Source organism: Quercus suber, unplaced genomic scaffold, assembly GCF_002906115.3.
Source record: "Quercus suber isolate HL8 unplaced genomic scaffold, Cork oak 2.0 scaffold_464, whole genome shotgun sequence".
Classification (NCBI taxonomy): Eukaryota; Viridiplantae; Streptophyta; class Magnoliopsida; order Fagales; family Fagaceae; genus Quercus; species Quercus suber.
Window position 1 is genome coordinate 58,843 of NW_027069915.1, and position 16,042 is coordinate 74,884.

The window sequence follows — 16,042 nt, forward strand, 5'->3', positions numbered from 1 at the left end:
ATCGGATTTTCTCAAAAAAATAAAATAATAATAATAAATAAATAAATAAAAGAAAAAAAAAATGCAACACCATTTAGTCCAAAGTCTAATCCAGTGCACGTGTCCAATTCACACATCATGGCACATAAAACAAAATCGCTCTTGTCCCAAAAAAAAAATAAAAAATAAAAAACACTCACCAACATCCCCACCATCACAACTGTAACCCAATCTTCCCTCCATTTTCTCTTTAACTTTTTTTTTTTTTTTTTTCCTCCCATACGTAAGACTTTTTATCTGCAAAAACTGTCTTTAGTCAAAAGCGTCTTGAGACCCTCCCTCTCTCCCCCACATTTTTCTAATCCTCATTTCCCAATCACTAAACTCATTATAAAAATACACCAAAACCTAAATCAATCAATTATATAAACAAAAGCTATCTCTTTCCTAATCAAAACCCAGACCCAAAATTAAAAATTTAAGAAGAAATAAACAGCACCTTTTCCTAATCACTATACGTTTGGCGCCATATCAAAAAGTTAATTTTTTTTATTATTTAACTTATTTTTATTACTGTTTATAGGTATTATTGTATTTTTTTAATTATTCATGAGTTTTATTGTACTATTTTTACTACTTTTTAATTTTATTTATAATACTTTCAACTCAAAGTTTTTAATTTCAACTAAATAAGCTGTTTCTAAACTGCTCTCGATAAAAGAAACTCACTATAGTATAACATATACTTTTTTTCTAAAAAAGTATAAGCAAAGTAGACTTATAATGTAACACTCCCTTATTAATAATGTTAATGTATACGTTTCTCTATCAGTCATCAGTAAACGCCTCACAAGTCAGAAGAAACCAAAACAAAGAATTATAGAAGTAAACATGAATTAACAATACCCATATGATTATCCAACTGTAAAGCAAACCCACATTGGATACCTACTGATACACAAATGAAGATCCCTTTCAATTCCATGCCCATTTGTTCTTCTTCAATTCTTGTTACCAAACCAAACCCACTAACCTCCAAAAACCCAAAAACACAAACCACCCCACCATGCCTTCAAGACCCTTAGCTCCAACTCCTAGCTTCACTTCTCCAGCTCCAAGTTTCTTCACCAGAACCAGGGTCTTGTTCTTGACCCTGACCATCTCAGCTTCCATTGTTATATTCCTCTCAATCCTTTACTTTCTTTATCACATCTGGCACTCCCTTGTACACAGAGCTAAAACCATCCCGTTTGACTCCAGTGCTCCTCTCAAGCTCCAAAGATTCTCATACAGAGAGCTAAAGCAAGCCACCAATGCCTTTGACACTGCCAATGTCATAGGCAAAGGTGGGTCAGGTACTGTGTTTAGAGGAATTCTCAGAGATGGTAAACTCATCGCTATAAAGCGATTGGACACTCTTTCTTTGCAGTCAGAGAGAGAGTTTCAGAATGAGCTGCAGATTCTTGGTGGCCTAAGGTCACCATTTTTAGTCACACTATTGGGATACTGTGTGGAAAAGAACAAAAGAGTGTTGGTTTATGAGTATATGCCCAATAAGAGCCTGCAAGAATCACTTTTTGGAGATGGGTGTTTGAGTCTGAGTTGGGAAAGAAGGTTTGACATAATATTGGACGTTGCTAGAGCTCTAGAATTCTTGCACCTTGGATGTGATCCACCAGTGATTCATGGTGATATTAAGCCCAGCAATGTTTTGCTTGATTCTGAGTGTCGGGCAAGGATTTCGGATTTTGGTTTGTCAAGGATTAAGGTGGAGGGTGAGTTTGGTGTGGATTTGTTTAGCCAGGACTTGGGGAAGAGCCAAGAGCTTTCAGGGAATTTGGCTGCAGAGACACCAGCTACTGCTACTCCTGTGGAGAGTGCTCATGAGGTAGATTTTGCTCTTGCTTTACAAGCTTCCTCTTCATCCAAAAATAGTAAGATGTCTTATAATGTTAGAGCTTCAAACTTGAATTCTTCGAATTATAATGCTAACATGGCAAATGAGAGTGATATTAAGCCTTGTAGTGCAAAAGGGAAGGAGGTCTCAGTTGTAGACATTGGTGGGGATGATTGGAATAATAGATTTGTGCCTTATGATGATGACTTTTCTAGCATTTATCATAGTAAGGAGTTGAATTGTAATGCTTTTTCGGGTGTTGAAGAGGAGGCTGATACAAAACAATGGGGGAAGGATTGGTGGTGGAGGCAGGATGGGAGTGGTGAATTGTGTAGTAAGGATTATGTTATGGAGTGGATAGGGAGTCAGATTTGCCCAACAACAAATCCTGATTGGGATGAAGAAAAGAAGAGCGTTCCTGAGCAAAATAACTTGGATGATTCGACTCCGTTAGATAAATTAGAAGATGTGAATGATCCCCAATTACAAGAAATTGGATTTGAAGATCTTGATAAAGGGTTGGAGAAAAAAGAGTCAAGGGGCAAGAGAAGTCGTAAGAAGAAGCAGAGAAAGATACAAGAGTGGTGGAAAGAAGAGCACCTTGATGAGATTAGCAAGAAGAGTAGTAAGCTTAAAAATCTTGAAACCAAGTGGAGGAAAGGCTTCAAAATACCACACTTCGGTCTTGGTAGACAGTTTTACTTCCATAGGCGAAAGAACTTTGGGGAGCAATGTCAAAATGAATGTGATCCAAATGGGGAGTTCAGTTTTAGAAGAGGATGGAAGAAAAAGAGCAGCCGTTCTATTGGCAGTGACATGTGGAGTGGAGATCTCTTTAGTCGCGAACTTAGCAGTACCACAAGTATGAGAGGGACTTTGTGCTATGTGGCACCAGAATATGGTGGGTGCGGGTACTTAATGGAGAAGGCAGATATTTACAGTCTAGGAGTTTTGATTCTTGTGATTGTATCTGGTCGAAGGCCATTACATGTTCTTGCCTCCCCAATGAAGCTTGAGAAAGCAAACTTAATAAGCTGGTGTCGTCAGTTAGCTCAAGTGGGAAATGTTTTAGAACTTGTGGATGAGAGGTTGAAAGATGATTATAATAAGGACCAGGCAGGCTTGTGTATAAACCTAGCTCTCACTTGCTTACAGAAATTGCCAGAGTTGCGGCCAGATATTGGTGAAATAGTTAAGATATTGAAAGGGGAGATGGATCATCCACCACTCCCCCTTGAGTTTTCTCCTTCCCCATCTTCCAAATTGTTCAGTAGGTCAAGGAGAAAACAGAAGTCAAATGCAGAGTAAACTCTGGATCCTAATGTTGATTTACTTTTTCTTTACCATGTCTTATTGGGTTCATGCTGAGTGTAATATACAGGAGTGATGATTGGTAGCTGTTATCAGGAACAGATTCAGGTGTGTGTGTACTGTGACCCTGTGAGAATTACATTGTTGTATGTACATTAGATTACTGATTTCATTTTTTTTTTTTTTTTTTTTTTTGCCACTTGGTAAATGCAAATATTGATGTCTCAAGTTCATGGTCTGCTTGTTTCTTGTGTTAAGTTTTCCAAGTTCTGATGAGGACTTATTTAAATTGGAAAAAAATTTAGGCTTTTTTATTTGAAATTGTAGCCTACTCATCTCTTATCTGGTTCACTGTGCAAGCTACGTTTATATGGTAGCTGCTGCAAGTTTCTTCCAAGTTTTCTCTTCTTTGTCAAAAGCTACTAGAAATTACTTTTCTTTTCTCCCTGTTTCGGAAGAAATGATTCTCCATGTTAAGATTTGTGAAAGGTGCTTTCAAAAGTTTGGAAGTTGTCTGGTGCTTTTGCTTGGTGTGAACAAAACGGCATGTGTCACTATAGGTCTTATCATTCAGAAGTTATTTCTGGTCATCTTTCAATGTCAAGTTGCCTTGGTTTTAAGCTCCTGATAAAGCAGCTTGATGATCTTGTCCTGCAATACTTCAAAATATTAACTTCAATGTATTTTGTACTACTCTCAGCTACACTCTTGGATCATTGAAAGCAGATATTTGAGAAAAGCAAGCTGCCATCTTTGAGAAATTGCTTCAAAATTTGGCAGTCAATTCATGAAATATAAAGTCTTAGAGGGCATGTGAAAGTTCAATTAGTGTGTAAAACACTAATGAATATTTAGACTCTCAATTACAATATAACCAACTCAAGCTTATATTCAAATAATATATGTGCAGAAAAGCAATACCCAATTTGACAAACAACTATAACACCTAATTAATCACAAACACAGTAGCAATTAATGGTTAAAGAGTAAGGGAAGAAAGATGCAAATACAAGGATAATACCGGCACGTGTTATTGAGGAGGAAACCGAAGAATTCGGCGGAAAATCTCTCCTTTGCTCTCCAAGCGGTAAAATGATCTACTAGAGAATAAAGTTTAGATACATGAATAACAAAATACCCTCTAAGCCTAATTTGCCTGATGCACCTAAGCCTTCCAACCTTCTTGCTCCAACAAGGTTAAGCCTAATTGTGTCTTCTCTAACTTTTCGGATCCCGTAATAAGCTCCACATTGCATCCGCCATCCTTGACATCTTCCAATGCTTCTCAAAACTTCAAAAATACTCTTAACACTCTAAATGGGTGTGGGTTGTGTTTGGGTATAAATCTCCTCTCAAAGGGTGCAACAATGGGAGAGGGAAGGAAAATAGACTACTAAGATTTCTCTTTAACAATGAATAGCTCTCTCTTTAATAGGGTGGGTGTGTTGTAGAAACCTCTCTTAAGATTTTTCTCTCAATAGGCTCATTACCATTTATGTGAGTAATGAGGGTATATATAGTACGAGAGATGAGGAAATACGAAAAGTCACATTTCTACTTAACAGGGCATTCTGGCAACTCACTCTTGCGACTGGAACGAGTCGCAAGTTAACTGCAAGCCAAACTATACTTTTGGTCCTGTAGTGTTCTAGTTGTCATAACCCTTTAGCTTCTGACATGTGTTCTTCATGTGACTTTTAGCTGTCTGGATCAAATCTCCACCACTTAATACTAAACCCAATACAAATAAGTCCCACAAAAATACAAGGAAATAAATTTCTGCAATTACAACACCTTTTTGTCATGAAATAAGCCAATACAACTGCTATGAGAAAAATTATAACTTAACAATCTCCCTATTTGAATATTCCGTGACAAACACACCCTAAAATAGACTCTAGACTTAAATGTGAATTTGGGAACAGTGACAAAACTCACTCACACCTAAATCTAGAAGCTGTGAAAAACTTGGAACATATATACTTGTAACTTGAAACACTTGCACAAAACACATTAAACCCTCAAGATAAAACAAGTAATAAAATGACAAGTAAAATATAACAAGTAAACATGATATAAAACATATGAGCAACTTGACCATACACTAAAACAATCTTAAAAAAATGACTGTAATGATCACATAGCAAAGCAAATGATCATCTGAATATGCAATCAATAAAGCACAATAGCATAAGGATGTATGCATGTTCAACACATACATGATGCAATGAGAACAACAAAGTATAAATACTAAACATAACTCAAAGCACCATAAAGTAAACAAGGAAACAAACATAAAGAAAAACAAACAAAACAGAGTTTCCTTATTAACTCAATATCTTCTCCCCCTTGATATATGCATCTCCCTTATGGAATAACTCTCCCCCTACACATGTGCACAAGAAATAAAATTTCTCCCCCTAAGAATGTGCACAAGAGTCGTATAGAAATGACAAAACTCTCTGGTATACTACTTTAGAGTACACTCTCCTCCTTTTTGACACAAATAGACAAAGGGTCAAGGAGAAATGAGGACAATAGATAAAGGAATGAATAATGATAAAGATGCATGAGGGGTGCAAGATAAATGAGAAAATGAGGTTCAAACAAAAGATAAAACAAAATGCTACAAAGCATAAAATAAACATGACATGTTAGGATGAAGAAACATGGTATATACCAATGCATGATAAGGGTAACAAGATGTGTGCAAAAGGTGGCTATGTGCAATACATGACCAAAGCATGAAAAATGCACATGTAGGGCAAAGTGTGTTAAATACACAACCAATGAACCAAACATGTTCCTAATGAGAAAACATGAGAAACTCCAAAGTTTAGTACTTATTGGAGTCCAAACAAGTGAGAAAATGCCTAAGAGGCATTTTGACAAACACTTAGCGTGCACATTATGAACAACAATGTAAAACAATGCATGAACATTATGAAATCTACCCTTAATACATGTTTTTTTGTCACAAAAGGCTAACATCCAAAGAAAATCATCAAGATAAACTAATCCCACACAAAAATTTGACAAAAAATAAGTTTTTCCAACCCCTATGATAAAAATCTCAACCAAGAGCACAAAACTCTCCAAAATATAATCTAAGGATCCAAATCAATTAAAAGAGTTTAAAATTACCTTAGAGATATTAATAGAATAAAAAATCATTCAACTTAATTGGGTTTTAATGTAAAAATATTGAAAGAGGGGTTTAAGAGAGGATGGAAGAGGTTTAAAATATGTTTCCCATGCAAAACACTTTAGAAAACTGTTTCTGGACGTTTCGCAATTGGCGAGTCGCGAGATGAGTTGCAAAAATTTTCGCGAGTCACAAGTAAGTCGCAAGTGAGTCGCGAAAGCTTTTGGATGAACTCGTAACTAGGGTTTTGCAACTGGGCGAGTCACCAAAACAAGAAACCAAAACTCGCTACTCGCAAGAGTTGCCAGAATGAGTAGCCAAAAATTCTTACACCTGTTTTTCAACACAGAACATGTTTAAACAATGAAAAACAAAGTAAGCACTAAACATGAACACAAAGAGTGATAAAAATCACTTCCAAAAACATATAAAATGATCAAAAGTTTTTTTGGATTAATCCATATATAGTTGGTCACACACACATCACATTTAAACAAGTACAATCGAACAAATGAATAAGACATTCATTGAATATTAGGCATATGCGTTGTGTGTGTATCAAATGTGGAATAGTCCTTAGTCTAGAATGAAGTTTCAATGACCAATTCAACCAAGTCATACATAACTAATACAAGGTCAAGTGGTTTATCTCAATTATAGAAATGAACATATATGACCTCCCACCAAAAAAAAAAAAATGATTACATATCTTTGAAGCTTTTTATTTGGCTTCTTTACAATTCATAACATTTGATCATTTTTTATCTTTACATTTTCATTTTGAGATTGATGCCTGAAATTTTTTATATTTCAATTTAATGAACAAGTTTTTAGCTTTTAGGCACCATACATTTTCATTACAAGTCGCTTTCTCTTTTTCCCAGTTAAATACTAGTATTTGCGACGGCTTCTGTAGCTCATTATCTCTTTTCAAGATTTAACATTTGTTGAGCTCTTTAAGCAAAAAAAAAAAAAAAGTAATAATAATAAATAATAAATAAAAAAAAAAGTGTGAAAAGAGATATAAGCACAAATCTACGCATGTATCAAGATTAACAAAAAAAAAAAAAAAAAAAAAGTAATAATAATAAATAATAAATAATAAAAAAAGTGTGAAAAGAGATATAAGCACAAATCTACGCATGTATCAAGATTAACAAAACTATTAACTAATAATTCATGACAAATTTAAAGATCAATTTACAACAATCACACATAAATGTCAAGATTTTTCCCATAATGATATGAGTGCATAGAGAACAAGTTACATTCGTAAATGTGCAAAGTAAATGCACAAAGTCATTTGTACGAAGGTACAAGGCAAAACATATATGTGACATGTGCTCAAACATATACGATTAAACATTTTGAATTTTTCACTTTTTATGTGGTTTTGGATTTTTACTCATACAAAACTAAAACATAAAAGTAAGATAAAAAGAAAAACAATGCATATAATGGAAATGCAAGATGCACAAAACGCATGAAGGCATGACAACCAATGCATGAAGAGTCCTACAAAAATCGAAAGAATTATATCAAGGACCGAAAGAGCAAAAGCTCAACCATAGGAACCCTTCCTCATCCAAACAGAACAATTGTTTGGAATGAGTGTCTCATGAAAAGAGAGACGAGGGTTGGAAGAGTGAAAACCGGAGATGCACATAGACAATGAATTAAAAGCATTAAACACGTTCTTTAACAACATGTTATTTTCACTCAAATCCGGTTTGCCCTTTTTAGCACAACTTACAAGAAGCTCAAGTTTATCTTTTCTTTTGATTCTTTTAAGAGCATGAAACTTAGATCAATGAGGTCTTAGATGACCAAAAGCACCACAATAGTGATAAGTTGGAACAAACTTAAATCCATCCAAAATATTAGGTTGAGACCTAAACGGATGCTTTGACTTAATAACCTTTCTCTCCACCTTTTGATTTCTTTTGTGTGAAGAAATGTACACCAATTTGTCATTTAAGGTAGAACACACAATAGGCACAAAATCGAGTACCACAACATAATTGCAACAAATATTTTTATCCTTTTTAACAATAGGTTCAACAATCAAACACTTGGCATGCATCTTAAGAGATTCATTTTCACATTTTAGCTCATCAACAAGTTTGTTAAACAAAACAATTTTAGCATCTAAGTCCATATTCAAACATTCAAACTCTTTCAGTTTTTCAAGAGAGTTTTCAGCAAGTTTCTTATATTCCTCAACCAAATTGTTGGATTCATTGAGCTTGGCAATCAAATCATCATTTTCACAAAATAACTTGCTCAAATTCATTTGAAACTTCTTAGCATTTTTCTTCAAGAGTTTGATGTTAGGAATATCAACAACACCCAAAGATTCATGTAACATAGCATCACAATCATGAAGATTATCGTTCATAGAGGCATTTTCACAAACACGTGGCATGTTACATTCATCAATATCCAATACATGCATAGAAACATACAAAACACTATCCATGGCAACAAGCACAAGAGGTCAAGGATCACACTTAGATATTTAAACAACAAGTATACCCACTCTTATACTAATTGAAAGTTCAATTAGTGTGTAAAACATTAATGAATGTTTAGACCCCCAATTACAAAATAACCAATACAAGTTTATATTCAACCAATATATGTGGGGAAAATGAAATATAAGCAATACCCAATTTGACAAACAACTTTAACATCTAATTAATCACAAACACAGCAGCAATTAATGGTTAAAGAGTAAGGGAAGGGAGATGCAAATACAAGGATAACACCGACACGTGTTATCGAAGAGGAAACCGAAGAACTCATCGAAAAACCTCTTCGCTGCCTTCTAAGCAGTAAAATGATCCACTGGAGAAAAAAGTTAGGATATATGAATAGCAAAAGACCCTCCAAACCTAATATACCCGATGCATCTAAGCCCTCCAAGCATTTTGCTTCAAGAAGGTTAAGTCTAACTGTGTCTTCTCTAACTTTCCAGATCCCACAATAAGCTTCATATTGCATCCGCCATCCTTGGCATCTTCCAATGCTTTCCAAAACTCCAAAAACACTCTCAACACTCTAAATGATGTGGGTCGTGTTTGGGTACAAATCTTCTCTCAAAGGGTGTAACAATGGGAAAGGGAATTAGAAGAGACTACTAAGCTTTCTCTCTAAGAATGAGTAGCTCCCTCTCTCTAATAGGGTGGGTGTGTCGTAAAAACCTCTCTTAGGGTTTTTCTCTCAATTGGCTCCTTACTATTTCTGTGGGTAATGAGGGTATATATAATATGAGTGATGAGGGAATATGAAAAGTCACATTTATGCTAAACAGGGCATTCTAGCTACTCACTCTCACGATTGGAATGAGTCACGAGTTTGAGTCGCAAGTTAATTGCAGGCCAGATTGTACTTTTTGTCCTGTAGTGCTCCAGTTGTCATGACCCTTCAGCTTTTGGCATGTGCTCCTCATGTGACTTTTAGCTGTCTTGATCAAATTTTCACCACTTAATACTAAACCTTTTTTTTTTTGAGAAGGCTTAATACTAAACCTAATACAAATAAGTCCCACAAAAGTACCAAGAAATAAATTTATACAATTACAACAACTTTTTGTCATAAAATAAGCCCATACAAATGTTACGAGAAAAATGATAACTTAACAGTATGCAACAAAGTGGATAATATGAGGTGCATGTTTCTTGGTTCTATAATTTGTAGTCGAAGTGCCTTAAAAAATTGATATGAATTGATAAAGCAAATTTCATAGGAAGGAAGACAACGGATATATATATTTGTCTTCAATTTAGTAAATTTTCATTAAGGGATACTTTTCCTGCTTGTGCCGGTAGAGCAGGTAGGTCCACCATAACCATAGTAATTAAGTCGATTTCTATTTTGGTCAGACAATTTATTCCATATTTAAATGCAGAACATGATTGCCTCCCCTTCTTTTTCTCCTTCAATGTTTCTTTGACTGAATAGAAATCACGTAAGTCAAAATCATGGGCCAAAGCCACTGACCACCATTGAATGCATCAATATCATCAATCATCAGGCCATGAGGGGATTAAGAATTGTTGCATGATATCCCATAAATTGTGTTCGAAAATTCACCATTTGGCCAGTTCATTACTGTTGTTTCTTTCTTTTCTTTGAAAGAAATAAAATGGTATGTTTCTTTTTGGTAAATTAAGCAACACGTGTAAGTTTGTCCAATACCCTCCATTTCACGGGAAATTATAACCCAAAAAAAGATCACAATAAATGGAATGATATTTATGATGGGTGCAGCGTAACGGCCAGATACATTTGGGAACTCTCACCCTCCCACCTTTTTAGCAAATACTAGCCAAAATTTCTTAAGATACGTGCATGGTGTATTTTGAAATATTTTGTAAAAAAAAAAAAAAATCTTTTAACCCCTTACGTTCATTAATACAATTATTTTTATTCATGTTTAATTTACAGAGTTTTAATAGGAGAACTAAATTCAAACCAAACCCTTTATCAAAAAAAAAAAAAATCAAACCATACCCTAATTCCTAACCAAAGAACACTGGTTAAAAAGTAATTCCAAGAACATTTATATTCGGTTGCCCCTTTAAAGCTTTCAAATATGAAATTCCTCAGTTTCAAATAGCTGGAAAACATGAATGGAATTTACTCAAAATTGATTAAGAATGAAAACATTAATATCCAAATGTTTTATGGAATCAAAAGCATATCATTAATTAATAACAAAGAATGAACATTGACAAAGAGCAAGTTAAATTCAAAAGAGAAAGAAGACTAAATTAAAATGCACACAAAAGATGAAATTTGTGCTGTGTTGATATCTAGCAATAATATATAGTTAAACCAAAAATCCCCTGTAGGGCCTTTGACCACTGTAGCACCAATAGGTGGCTAATGCCTAGTAATAGTTGAAATGAGATTTTAATCGAGGATAGTCATTATTCAGCCCCATATAGTTTTAGTTACGTGAATGGAAGTTGGAAAGTAAGAAAAGGATGTATTCTAATAGTTATGATAAGATGCTCTAGATTTTAACCTTTGCATATGATGATTATTGTCCCCAAAAAATAAAAATAAACCTAGTTGATTACTAAAATTAAAAATAACATCCCAAAGAAAATAATAGGAAAAATAAAATTGACCTCAAAGGGACATTCCAATTATGATGATATGTTTGTGGTTTTTGCAAAGGTGTGGAGAGAGAGCAATTGGATACGATTGGATTCCTTGCCATTTCCCTTGTCATAGGATTTCGTAAACCACTTCTTTTTATTTTTCTGTAATAATTCCAACAAAACACCCAACACGTCAAAATTGTAAACTCTAATATTGAATTGATAACAACAACAAAAATTAATTTAGTTTATATTAGTTAAAGCACAGTATTTGTGTTTCCTCTTACTTAGCCAAGAACACAATCACTTTTCTAGAATAAAATTTCAAAAGGAGAAAAAGAATAAAATTTCAAACCCTTACTCACCATGTTTGAACTTTACAGATTCTAGAATGCAAAACTGTGATTTTGCCATAAGATTTACTCATTTCAAGCACAGTCTGTTCAACAATACATCAAGAATTTGATAATCACTTCTCTAGAATAAAATTTTGAACCCTTACTCACCACGTTTGAACTTTACAGATTCTAGAATGCAAAACCGTGATTTTGCCATAGGATTTACTCATTCCAAGCACAATTTGTTCAACAATTCATCAAGAATTTGAGTTATAAAAATGTGATTGCTAAAAACGTGTAGCTAAAGATTTTAGAAAGAAGAAGAAAAAAAAAACAGAAAAAAAAAAAAGAAAAGAAAAGAGAAACATTAAAAGAAAAGAAGAGAAGTGATTGTAAAAGGAGACTCATGGCTAGAAGGAAGTGTGCTAATTAACATATAACTTGGATAATTGAAAGAGGTGGACAACTGAAGCGTTAGATGTAGAAGAGCTACATAACTAAGATAATTGCAAGAGGCGAGCAATTGAAGGGTTAGATGTAGAAGAGCTGAATTAATGGTATTTTTTTTTTCTTTCTTTATTAAACAATTAATGGTATACTTGAAAGTTTAAAAGTTATTTTAGTCAATTGAGACTTGAGAGGGAGGGGTGATGATGAATAATAAGTAATAGATGAGGTGTAACTTGAACCCCAAAAAAAAAAAAAAAAAAAAAAAAGATGGCTATCAAAGAAAGGCGCCCATGGTAGAACCTCATGCTTTCCCGCATGAGGTCTTTACTTTTATATATATATTGATATTCCATCTAGACTCTTGTATCCATAACCCGACAATCACCATGGCCATTCTCTTAAAAACCAACACACACACTTAAGCCCACAAAAAGCCCACAATCTATCCTAGAGTCTCTAATCCCCTCTCTTGGGCCCAACATCCTTGACTCTAATCCATTAGGATCATGGCTCAAAGTTCCTGAAGCCCAATCTTGGTCCTCCAATGGTTCTAGGGATGGAGCCATCATTGGATTAGGGTGGGCAATGGCCCTCCAAATTTTAAAAAAAATTATTATTATATATATGTATACTAATTTTAGCAATTTTGTATTATAAAATTACATTTTGTTTCCCTTAAACAATATCATTGATTATCTTAAGCGTAATGCTATATTAACAAACTTTTTTACAACATTTTTACAAATTATTTTGGTAGTAAATTCTTATTGGTTTGCATAACGTGCCCACCACTCATGCCATTTTTTTACTTACCAGTAGCACTTATCATATCAGTAATTTATAAAAAGGTTTGTAGTTCTAGCATTTCCCTCATTTTAGTGGCCATAAAAAATTTATAGATCTAAAATCTAAAACAAGCCCATAAAAATAACTCAACAACACAAATTACCAATAGTAAAACTAAAACAAATTAAGCTCAATTAACCAATTTTATCCAAAATAAACAACCTTGCCCTTTAAAAAATTCTAAAGAAAAATAATTATGTTCTTACCCTCCAAAAAAAAAATCTCAGTAGCTAAGTAGTAGCAAATTCAGAGGGTTAAACCACCGCACACAGTCGACGGTAATGCTACCCCCCCTAACTCAAACTTCTGGCTTTGTCCCTAAATTGATCATTTTTGTCAACCTTAATGAAAAACCATCCTCACCCATCATCCATCCAAATTCTTGTGCCTTGATCCCTCTTCCACTCCAAATTCAAATCCCTATGGTTACCTCCACAACTACCAAACAAAAACTCCCTTCATCCCCATAAAATTCCAACAACAAAAAATTGAAGTTGAAACTTCTACCACCTCCATCCTAGCCTCCTTCACTTGAGCATGTTCCCTCTTCCATCCTAGTTCATACCCCCAGCATCTTATGTTGGGTTCTAAGACTTTAGGAACTAAATGTATTAGAACTTCAATGAGTTATTGGCAAACCATGATAAAAAATTAGAGTCTAGATTTAGGCTGCTCAAAGTGTGTTTATGTGTAAAGTTAGAATCGAGTGATTGCAGAATTTATTCGACTAAATCTGCAAGGCTTAATCTATCAAAAATTAGACTCGATCGATCAAACCTTGTGCAGATTATTTTTCTGCAGAATATCCAACTCAGCCTAAGCCTATATGACGTGTAGGGTTTTATGTTTTACTTCAAGTATAAAAGGAAAAACCCTAACCACATTTTAGAGGTTGTTGATATGTTGTGTGTGTGAATCTTCTATGAGATCTAGAGGTATTTACCTTTATACACACTTAGGGTTATCAAGATCAAGATTGATGTCAAGAACTTGGTGATCTCTTCGGTTGTTGTTTTAAAAGCTTAAAGAAAAACACAAGTAGGAGAACTTGTGGTTGCTGTGGATCAAAGAAAGAAGTAGTCCGTGGACTTGGAGCTGTCACGTTGTCGTGGTAGTAAGTTTTCTACACGAGGTAGCAATAGGATGTTAGTGGTCTAAGTCTTATTGTACAAACTTCAATTCTTTCATAATTGATCGGTTTTACCTTGAGGATAGCTAGGTTAAATTCTCCCAGGTTTTTTACCTATTTGGTTTTCTTGGGTTATCATATCGTTGTGTTATTTACTTTTCTGCACTATTCACATGATATGATTTGAATGTGTTTAACCTAGATCTTATTAATGAACTTGTTAATCAACTTGGCTTAATATTAGGTTAAACAACTTGTGTTTTAAGGGGTCTAAAAACATACATCTTAAAGCTAAACCCAAATGGAAAAAATTGGCTAGAACCAAAACCCATCCCTAATCCACCCTTACAATTTATGATATGGTTTTACCTATGGTTGAGGAGGCGGGCCTACCCATGCACCCAACTCCCCCCCCCCCCCCGCGCTCCCCCCCATGGAACTTCTTTCTTGGAGTTGCTACGACTTTGCCTAGGATGCGGCAATCCAAATTTTCAAGGGCCTTTTGGGAGATGTCAACCCTGATTGCATCTTTCTTTTTGAAACAAAAAATTCTATAAAAAAAAAAAAAAATCTCCTGTTCTTACCCAACTTGGATTTTTCAATACTGTCTATGTCAATCCAATTCTAAAAGTTGTTGGCCTTTTCTTTGCTTGGAAAAAAGATTTGGATATTGAACCCCTCTCCTCCAACAACCTCAACAATGTCATCATTTTTCTGACCCCTTAAAAATTCCTTAGATGCTTTCCCTAGTATATGGTCTTCCATACTCTTCTCTTAAAGCTAACTTTTGGAAAATTCTCGACACCACAATAAAATATTTTGGTGGTACCTGGGTGGGGATTGGTGATTTCAATTGCATCCTCTCCCAGTCAGGAAAAAAGGGTTGCCCTTTTGCCTCATCCTTTGATGGTGGTTTCTCTGGTTTCATCACCAACAAAGTTCTCATCAACCTTGGTTTTCAAGGTAATAAATTTTCTTGGTCAAAAAAATGTCTTGTTGGTACTATTAAATAGCGTTTGGACCAAGCAATTGCAAATGACCTCTAGAGACTTCTCTTCCCATAAGCCAATCTCCTTCACCACCCCATTATTGCCTTAAACCATGCCCCGATCTTTCTCTGTACCATGGGTGAAGTCCAAAAAACACCTAAACCCTTCTAGTTTGAATCAATGTGGACTCGTGATCCCTCAAGCTTTGCTTGGTCCAAATTCGCTTGGTCCAAATAGTTCATTGGCACTTCCACTTTTTACCTTTCCCAAAAAATAAAAGAGTCCAAATCCTCTTTTAAGAAATGGAACAAAGATATCTTTGGCCACATCCATTTTAAAATCAAGACCCTCATTGAACAAATAAACACAATCCAAGACTTACCTCCCTCTACTTCCGACTTTTCTTTAGAAAACTCCCTTTTTTGTGAGCTCAATGAATGCATGATTTGTAAAGATATGCATTCGTGTCTGTCAATGCCTCGTGGTGGTCAACCACCCATTGTGGTGACACTTGCACACCTCTATGTCAACATAGCTGAGCTTGGGTGCTGTGAAAGACGGTTAAAAGGGTGTACCTTTGGTGTGTGACTAAATTGAGTTAATTTTAACCTATTATTACCAAAGGTAGTGAAGTCTCCACCAATCATTGGGTTTTTTCTAAGGTGTGATTGGTCACCAGACAATATTTGATTTCATTACTAGTCCTAGGCTAAGAAAAATGGTCATTTTTCCTAATCTAATGTAGATGGTAAAAAATCATGATTCTTAAGTTCGAAATTCTGGTTAAGTGTGGAGAAGGTGAAAGCTCGAAAACGTGTTGAAAAACACAAGAGCTGTTTAGACCCCC

At 34.8% G+C, this 16,042-nt stretch overlaps 1 protein-coding gene across 1 annotated transcript; it reads left to right on the forward strand.

Moving 5' to 3' along the window:
- Positions 1-812: 812 nt before the first annotated feature.
- LOC136062888 (putative receptor-like protein kinase At1g80870) lies at positions 813-3,359 on the forward strand. The gene has a single exon (XM_065762576.1). The coding sequence runs from the start codon at positions 1,046-1,048 to the stop codon at positions 3,182-3,184; it is 2,139 nt and encodes a 712-aa protein (XP_065618648.1). The 5' UTR covers positions 813-1,045; the 3' UTR covers positions 3,185-3,359.
- Positions 3,360-16,042: the final 12,683 nt, after the last annotated feature.

Excerpts from the sequence above, each read along its gene's own strand:
- LOC136062888 (XM_065762576.1), top strand. The coding sequence starts at position 1,046 with ATGCCTTCAAGACCCTTAGCTCCAACTCCTAGCTTCACTTCTCCAGCT.